Genomic DNA, 9543 nt, shown 5'->3' on the forward strand with positions numbered 1-9543 from the left:
ATATGAGCTGAATCCTGAAGCATCGAGATGTTGGGAAAGTGAGCTGAGAGATGGAGTAGGCTTTAAGTGCGCAAGGCTGTTTCATAGTGACGGGCACTTTTTTCTATTAAATGTGTATTTTCTGTTTTGTCTGTCTGTTTTGACATCCATAACAACAATTAATTGAACTGGCAACTTCCCTCTTTTCACCGTCTTTATCCACTAAGGCCTTTGTAAAGTGTCACTTCGATTACGACCCATCCCATGATAACCTGATTCCCTGTAAGGAAGCAGGGCTTAGCTTCAACAGTGGAGACATTCTGCAGATTTTTAACCAGGAGGACCTCAATTGGTGGCAGGTCAGTAGAGCCCAAGATATTCAAATATTCCTGTGCATCAATTGCTTGAGCTAAGACGGAAGAGTTTGTATTCCCTGGCTTGTAAGCTTGTTCCCTCATTCTTTGCGTGTTTGTCTCACAGGCCTGCCACATAGAAGGAGGCAGTGCAGGTCTTATACCAAGCCAGCTGCTTGAGGAGAAGAGGAAAGCGTTTGTGAAGAGAGACCTGGAGCTTGCTACCACAGGTACATGGCTCAGCAGAGATGCACTTCTCACTATGTAGATTGGACACAGACTACTGGCTGCACAAACACACAGGCAACATTGACAACATCTGTTTCTCTCCATATCATACAAGCATTTCATCTGGCGCCAGCCGCTTATCCTCCTCTCACCTCTCCAGTATGCGACTCTGTCAGTGAGACACTGGAGAACTGATAATGAGCATCGGCGGGACTCAGTCGGCCTGATCCAAACTGCTTCGTATTAAGCAGCAGCGATTCACACTCACAAACAGACCTGAGCGTTGATTAAGGAGTGGTGATAAGACCTCTGTAAATACAAACCTGATCAATAATTATCTGCTCTCTTATGGGATGCAGGAGCTCCTTTTACATTTATCCACTTTGTGCAGAGTCCTTAGCAGCAAGAAAACAGGTGGTGAGTCACAGCCAGCAGCATGCCCTTCACTTGTGGAGGAGAGGAAGATGACAGCCCAACTGTACTGCCCTTGGAGCCTTGGAAGGACACATCTGTCGGCTATCACACTTTTCACATATTATACCAACTGAGAGCACGGTTTGAATAAATAAAACTAGTGGCTTTTTTTGGGATGGTGAAGTCTGAAATTGTTGATCATCCAATTCATACATTAAGAAAAAGAATCATAATTTAGTGCTCTGGCTGTAAGGTGCACACAGTATTTGGTGTCACAGCTTGATAGGTTGAATTCTGACATAATAATGAACAGCGGAGCTAATTTCTGCTTCTGTTTACGTCTCTGTTCATAAGACGTTCTCCCCTCATGGGCTACAGTAAATAATCTGCCATATTGGACAGGCTGTCAGCAGATCGCTTAGTCACAGGTATTTTCTGGCAGCAGACTGCTTGCATAGACTGATCAACACTGGTGCACAGTGCCACCTAGTGGGATTGTCTCCCTATAACCTTCTAGCACTGGATTTGGCAGAAAAGTGCCAACATCTGAGCTTTTTAATTAAAGTTCTTTGTGTTTCTTTCTGTCTAAGGTCCTCTTTGTGCTGGGATGGGTGGTAAGAAGAAAAAAAAGATGATGTATTTGACTACCAAGAACGCAGGTAACTGACCTCACAAAGTACAACATTGTCTCAACAACATCTCCCTAATTACTGGTTTCTGATTAGAATTTGATCGCCACGAGCTGCGGATATACGAAGAAGTTGCCAAGGTCTCGCCCTTCAGGAGGAAGACACTGGTTCTGATTGGTGCGCAAGGGGTCGGCCGTCGCAGTCTGAAAAACAAGCTGCTGGTGTCGGATCCTCAGCGCTATGCCACCACCATCCCCTGTGAGTGCAGCCATTCCTCATCACTCTAAACTAAATACAATGAGACAAAACACATTCTTCATTTAGTTCTTTTGTTTGTTGTATTTGTTTCATACTGTGTTGCTGCTGTCATTTTGGGTTCTGTAAGTTCATTTTTCTTCTTTGTTTCCAGTCTCTTATTGTTGGAGTTTGAATCTTTATTTTTTTTAAATATATACACAGTATATTTTTTAATTGTCATATTTGCTCCTCCTTTTTGTGTTTGCATCCCTGATTTGACCAGTTAGTGTGTATTTGCACTGTGCTGAAATGATTTATTTCTGCTTTTTTTATATTCTTCAGTCACCTCCAGGAAACCAAAGGTGGATGAGCGAGATGGCCAGTTGTACTCCTTCATGACCCGCAGCGAAATGGATTGCGACATCAAAAATGGTCGTTTCTTGGAGCACGGCGAGTACGACGGGAACCTGTACGGCACTAAGATCAACTCTATACACGAAGTGATAGAAACAGGAAAGATCTGCATCCTGGACGTCAGCCCACAGGTAGAGGCCTTCAGTCCTTGCTTCTGCTCCTCTGCCATCTGAACTTCGATCCATTTTTAGTCACGTTTTCAATGTAAATTACTTAAGTATAAAAATCTGTATTAAAACTAACTATGTACAACTCATTGCTACTAAAGTGTTTTCAGGCTCAGCGCATCATCAATATTTATCGGACGAGGTCTCTTAACGTTATTTGCGGGGAAAACTTTGCTACTCTTAATTACACGCATTAGCTTAATACATTTGTAAGATGAAGATGTTATTGTTTTATTTTACACATTCTCAGCTCAACAATTGCACGAGTTTTAGTTATTTACACTGTTTGCTATTCAGTAAAATGTCTTACATAGGTTTGTTTCCTCCGAAGGCTCTTAAAGTCCTGCGGACGTCAGAGTTTCTGCCCTATGTTGTCTTCATTGAAGCCACGGATTTTGAGGTTCTCAAAGCTATGAATAAGTCAGCAATTGAGTCAGGAGTGGTCACGAAACAGTTGACGGTAAGTTTGTGTTTTCTTAAAGGCTCTCATTCATCTGCTACAATGACAAATAAGGTCCTACATAAACACACAGCTTGGGTTATTCCACATTAGCTGTTGCTGTCTCTGCTGTTTTGTCTGTGCTCTTCTCACTGGTTTGATTGTAAATTATATCTAAGAATATTTTTTCAAATATTTAATACTTTCTTATTTATACTTACTTTCATTTCATGCTTGTTTAGTCACAAATGTAATAAAAGAAAAGAAATAAATACTTTTAAATGCACGTTTTCAGGCCTTTATTTAGAATCAACCAAATAATAACATGTTGTACCCTGAAAGAGGTAGGCCAAAATTCATCACGTAAAAGCTTGTTTTATTAGTAATTAGAATACCAAATGTGTTTAATTTACTAGCATAGCAAACAAGAAAGTTTCATTTGCACCATTTAATGTAATCTACGGTAATTTGATTTCAGTTGCGCCCCAATTTCACAGTTGAATCTGTTCTTCCATCCAAGTAATTTCCTGCTCATTGTATTTATTTTCACCTAATTGTCTCACTGTCCCGCCATTCCCTGAGGTGCTCCCTATACAGGACTCTGAGTTAAAGAGGACGGTGGACGAGAGCGAGCGCATCAAGCGGGCCTATGGACATTACTTTGACCTCTGCATCATAAACGACGGCCTGGAAGCGGCGTTCCGAAGTCTACGGTCGGCGCTGGAGAAGCTGTCAACGGAGCAGCAGTGGGTGCCTGTCAGCTGGGTCTTCTGAAGGTCACTGAGATGGCTCACCCGCAAGGTGCCAGGGCCACAGGTCGGAGGTCCGAGGACGGTTTGGTAGCTCCAGAGGGGCTGTCTCCACGCATTCATCGGTGGTGGAGGTCTGTAGTGAAGGGCCAGGCGTCATGATTTAGTGCAAAGGACCAGCCTCATGTAGAGCGTTTTTTTTGTACAAACCTATTGTTATTTGCTTGACTCATGTCAAGTTGTACTTTATTTGTCAGAATTGGAATCATTTTATCAATATTTTGTTGAGAAGGATTTAGAGTTGATGATGAGGTTTAGTGCAATAGTGTGAGTGAGTGTGTGTATGTTATCATGAACATGGAAATAGACTTAGAGTAAAGAATATGTTCTATAGAAGGTTCTTAGCCTTTCCTACTTTATGTAGTGTAATGTTTACATTGGATTGGTAGGACAGATAGGTGATGGGAAAGATACCAAATGTCATATTTGTGATAAAAATTCTATATTTTACCATTTGATCATACAGTATGATTGTTGGTGTTCAGAAATGTGCTTTAAAATGTCCGTCTCTTAATTACTAATTAAAAATACTAACAGCAATAGATAATTTTAAACAAAACATATGCGTGCAATACATCTACTCACACACAAATGAACACAGACACTGATGTATACATTAACACATATTGTGTTACAGTCTCTTTTTTAGTTTTGTTTCCTTGTTAATGTTGACAACATCTGTATATTTGTTGTCCTAAGCTGGTAAAGCGTCTGGTTTGTTTGACAGTGAGAGGACCCTGGAGTGGACCACAGTGTCCGACAACTGCCTGCTTGATTCTGTTGGAGTTATATTTGTAGCACTGAGAACAAACAACAAAAAATGAAGAAGAAGAAGTAGCCTACAGTATGCACTGACTGTATAATGAAGGCAAACATATTATTTAACATTACAGGTTGGACAATACATTTAGGTTGTCAATGTTTTTTGTTATTTTTGATGTACGAACAGGAAAATAGTTATCAGTGGTTTCAAATTCCTACTTACGTTTGCCTTAACATTGTTTAAAAGCCAAGGAAACACAACATCATTCTGAGAACATAGAGTAAAAATAATACTGGCAACTCATATACTATTTTTCTTTTCCCTCAAACTTGTAAGTACTGTATTGTAATAAAGAGTATACAGTATAACATAGAGAAAAACTCTTGGTGCTTTGATGATTTATGCCGGTATGTAGATGCAGTCGGACAACTACACTGTAGTTTTGATGTTCATATAAAAATGTATTAAAACTGGACATGTCGAGTATATCGTTTCACTGTCTACAGTTAATATTAATGCATGGTCTGGTTTTAAATAACAGCATAAAATAATTGAGTTTACTGTTTTTTTTTTAAATGCACAATAAACAGCGGAAGGTGCGATTGTTGGCAGGTAAAATGGGAGTGCAGCCCGTGGATTCCTGGTGTAACCTCTGTGGCTGGGGCTGGTTATGGGTGTTGGATCAAGATTGTTGGGTTGAATGTAGAGGTCCTGTGGGTGTCATCCAGTAATGAGGTGCCAGAGGCAGTGTTGCTGGATACATCTCGTAGGCAGGTGGCAAGCCCCCAGACCAAATACTTGACAGCTTGGGGTCAAACTGCATGAAAGCGAAGTAAAATTGTAATGTATTAACAGTTAATTTCGAAATTGTAGTAATACAGAAAGTTCATATAAGCCTGGGACTCTCGATGGCAAACAGGAACAACACAGAACATTTTTCAGTGTTGCGGGAATAGTTTTTAGTAGTTTTTTGGCAAATAAGCTTATTGGCCTTCTTGCTGAGAGTTATAGTAGATGGGAAGATTGATATGCTTGTGTCTGGAGAATGATATCAATCTTCTTGTTTGATTGGAATTTAAAAATATTGATTGGAGATTTGCCATCCACTTCCAGAACAATAATATTGCTATGTCTGTTCTACTCTGGCCTCATATATGTTAGGAATGTTTATGAATAACAGACAAGTAGTCTGTTTGCGTTGATCCAATGAGAGTGACTAGCTTAACGCACCAGTGAGTATGGTGGTGGGTGGTCCACAGTGCTGTAGCGAGGAGGGAGTCGGTCATAGCGTCTGTCCTCTTCTGCCTGATCTTCAGACAAAGAAATAGTATAAACTGAAGATGTGTTGTCATCTTGCGGTGTTGGTATGGTGACGTCATATGCTCTGCTTTTCTTTTTTGCATGCAGATAGAAGCAGAGGAGTACCGCAGCTATGGACAGGATCAATGCTGGGAATCTAAGAGATACATTTCCATAATTAATTATTTTTTGTGGGGAGATTCATTCAAGCTTGGAATCTTTTGACTACTTACAGATATTGAAAGATATTTACTACCACAGTCATGGCTGGAATTATGTCAACCTGCAGACATTGCTGTGAGGAAAAAAGCAACAATATAACGATGTGAAATTAGGCCTTCCATTGACAGTGTTACAAATCTTTGAAATGAGAATAACGTGCACTGATCACTACATTGAATGTCTCCATATTCTTTTCTGAAATATACGTTTAATATTGTATTAAGTTAGTTTTCTAGATGTGGATAAACATCTTCAGGATCAAATGTAATACTGTATAGAGTAAAAGAATAATACAAGCAATCATACTGAAATAAATCAACTAGTGGGTGTGAGCTGTCATCACAGGATCTGGTATGTGTTCACATCTTTGAGCCCACTGGAACAATTAAATGAGACTAGCAGTCCAAGTGTAGGGTCGTGTGACCCTTAGTGGCCATGCAACAATAATGCCACTTTCAAACCCTTTAAAAACTACTCAACAGTGTACAAGTGGAAAGGTTAAATCAAGACGTTAGGAGCGTAACAGTTAGCTTGAAGGACCAGCACACTGTTTGACTTTATGCTGTCTGAGTTTAACCGTTGACTCTGGACCTTCACCCTATAAATCTTTTGCTATAACTATAAGGGAAAATAAACGGAAGTCACACAATTCTAACATACGTTACCTAAATGACACCGAATTAGAGGATAACTGGATCATTATAGAACAGTGGGCTCATCCCACTTACCTTATTAAAGAATCCAAAACATACAGAAACTGTCCGGCCCTCAGGGTTGCTATGAGGAACTTAGGGAAGGGCAAAACCTGAAGAGCTTTTACAACATTATTGTCTTTTTTAAAGACACAGGACTTGGAGGTGTGCTTTGTCTCTCGCATATTTCTTGTGTATGTTGAACAAAGACATGAATGAATCTTTTTTACGCTCACTATTTATGACAGGAAACCATCAGCCACGTCACATCTCAGGGGTTAATTAATAGAGCGCTCTTATCCTGTTTCCACCTATGGTGTACAAACTGTGTCCTAATAACCAACAAATTAATTTACATTTCCCCTAAATAATAATGTCTGTAAACATATTTCCAAGTTTATTTTAGTTTAGTAAACATTAATTTATTTTGTAAACAACATATGTTAAAAAGTAACCACAATATTATTAAAACATGTAAACAGTAAGTGCCCTTCCTAAAATATGTTTAAAAAAAATGTCAAAACATACACACTCATTTTTTAATTGGATGCTTTTTGAAACTTCATTAGTTGTAACTTCAGATAGAGATGTTCCTTTCCACATAGTGGATTGTTTACCGGTAGATTAATGCTATACACAGTTGTCCCAATTGAAAAATATAACCACATACATGCAATAAAGTTATTGGAACCTGTGTCGGCTCAAAGTAAGGGACAAAAAGATTTAGAACTTGGGAAATATTGTTCAGCAAAACATGTTCACTGTCATAAAACTAAAGAAATGAAAGACCTTTTGAGAAATATCAACTGTAAGGTTACACAAAAGTGTTCAACTTGTGGGTACAGATTTGAATCAGAAAGCTTTAACATAGGCTCTGATTTCAGCTGTAAAAACAGGGCTGAAAATCAACATTCAGTAAATAATTTCCTACACAAGCAGACAGTAATTACAGAAGCTAATTTACAGCCACATGTTTTGAAATCATTTCTGAACTTCATTTCACAATGTCAACATCTTATTGACACTTTTTGGATTCCAGATACCTGCCCTGTGAGAAAAGGTACAGTGTGTTCAGGCTAGAGGGTGTTTGAAGAGGAGCAGAATCATGGTCGCTCCGAGTAAGGTGGGGGGTCTGTATATGATGGTGGGGGTTCTGGATAGGATGGTGGTTCAAGCTGGACAAGAGAAAAGGAGACATTTCATTACAGAGATGTTGCAATTTAGTTGCTGATGATGAAATATCTGACATGAAACATTTTCAAGTAGAGAAAACAATTAACGTTGACATCCTTATCATAAATATGAATATATACCTTGTATGGAGGAGGTGGACCGACATTTCCTGAGCAGTACACAGGAGGGGCTCTGTAAGGAGGTTGAAAATATGCATCATATATGTCCATCAGTTCCTCGTCTTCTTCTTCCCGATCCTCCTCGTGTATAGGTATAACGTACACGGAGGAAATGTTAGCGGGCCTCTGGGGCCAGCCTTCTGCTTCTCTGCGCTTCTTTGCAAAATAGCAACAAAAAATCCACAGAAGGATGCCAGCGCACAACATGGGAATCCTGAAAAGAAGGAGAGCTTAATATGTGCAGCTTGCATGCAATAACAAAGTCAGAATCAAATTAATCTCAGGGAATACTTACTCAATTGTAGGATAATAAATGATCATGGCAGTTCTATTTTCTAAATCAGGTTCCACACCTGAGAAAAATCAAATCAAAAGGACGGATCAGATCCAAAACCTGCAGATTGTAACTCATTTTTTACTTTTGTCAATCAATGTACTTGTTCAGTTTCGCAATACATGTATACGCGAACAGTTCAAAGGTAGCTTTTTATCTCTTTGTATACTTAAATCACACCCATAATTATTGTGAAAGCTGCACAATCCTGGAATGTATGTCTAACACTAACGCAGTCAATTTTGGTCTTTCTCACACACTTTGTCTACATAACAAACACTTCAGTTTAAAGTTAAAACTGTCCAGCTTGTGTAACTTTTATGGCATGTTGCTACATAAGAAAATATAGACTTGAATTTGGCTCAATTTAAGTGAAAGTAAATAGCAGTGATCGGCAGTAGCAACACATTTACTTTTTGATGAAGATGTAAAAATAGGCCTTGCACAAAGACACTGTTCCTCCAGTGTCAGGCATTACTTCACAAAATCTAATATCCAAACAGCAACAAAAATGACAAGTTTGGTTAAGCTCTCTCTGAATATTTTTCTTCCATGCTGAAAACAAAGCTTACCTTCAAGTACACGCCATGTCAAGTGGAGCAACAGACATTTTTATAGCCTCATTGGCCTGTTTAAAGTCACAGAACTCACCGAGGTAACAGCCACTGACGTAAACAACTCAGCTCTCACACCACAGTAGAATGACAGTGTTGGGCCAAAGGTCCCTGGCTGGGAAGGTGACTCTGATTAAGATACATTGTGATAAACAACACAAGGCCATAAGGAAAGCAGAATACATTAGAAGAAAACACAACATTCCCTGTTCCAGCTTGTTTCTTAGGAATGCAGCCAAGGTGGTGTTGAAACATGCTGGAGGTATCTGTACAGCAGCACAATGTTTCACTTCACAGGAGGATTTTTTCTGTCCCAGAAATCATTAGAGTCAGACACTGTGCCATTCAGCACACATGAAACAGATCAGGGTTAAACCACTACGCACTCTTCTTCAAGCTTTTTTTATTGATGCTTAACATTGCTCGGACAACAAGGCTTTGAATTATATTTCCCATAAGCTGCACATGTTTGTACACATCTAATGGCAAAACCCAGCATGCCTGAGAGTTTTACAAAAAAATCTAATAACGCAATGTTCATTAGTGGAGAAAGGGGGGAGGGGGAGGAGGTGGTGGGGGCACAATTCGAGAGGTGCCG

The 9543-nt window shown here is 39.4% G+C and overlaps 1 protein-coding gene across 2 annotated transcripts in view; it reads left to right on the forward strand.

Moving 5' to 3' along the window:
- mpp2b (membrane protein, palmitoylated 2b (MAGUK p55 subfamily member 2)) overlaps nucleotides 1-4497 on the forward strand; it is a 37558-nt gene extending 33061 nt beyond the window's left edge. For both annotated transcript variants that reach the window (XM_034859932.1, XM_034859931.1), the window contains 7 exons: nucleotides 207-338; nucleotides 460-562; nucleotides 1565-1633; nucleotides 1700-1861; nucleotides 2183-2385; nucleotides 2753-2881; nucleotides 3458-4497. In XM_034859932.1, the coding sequence (XP_034715823.1) occupies nucleotides 207-338; nucleotides 460-562; nucleotides 1565-1633; nucleotides 1700-1861; nucleotides 2183-2385; nucleotides 2753-2881; nucleotides 3458-3634 (975 nt within the window). In that variant the 3' untranslated portion in view covers nucleotides 3635-4497. The remainder of the gene's footprint in view (nucleotides 1-206; nucleotides 339-459; nucleotides 563-1564; nucleotides 1634-1699; nucleotides 1862-2182; nucleotides 2386-2752; nucleotides 2882-3457) is intronic.
- The last annotated feature ends 5046 nt before the right edge of the window (nucleotides 4498-9543 follow it).

Source organism: Etheostoma cragini, chromosome 21 (assembly GCF_013103735.1).
Source record: "Etheostoma cragini isolate CJK2018 chromosome 21, CSU_Ecrag_1.0, whole genome shotgun sequence".
NCBI lineage: Eukaryota > Metazoa > Chordata > Actinopteri > Perciformes > Percidae > Etheostoma > Etheostoma cragini.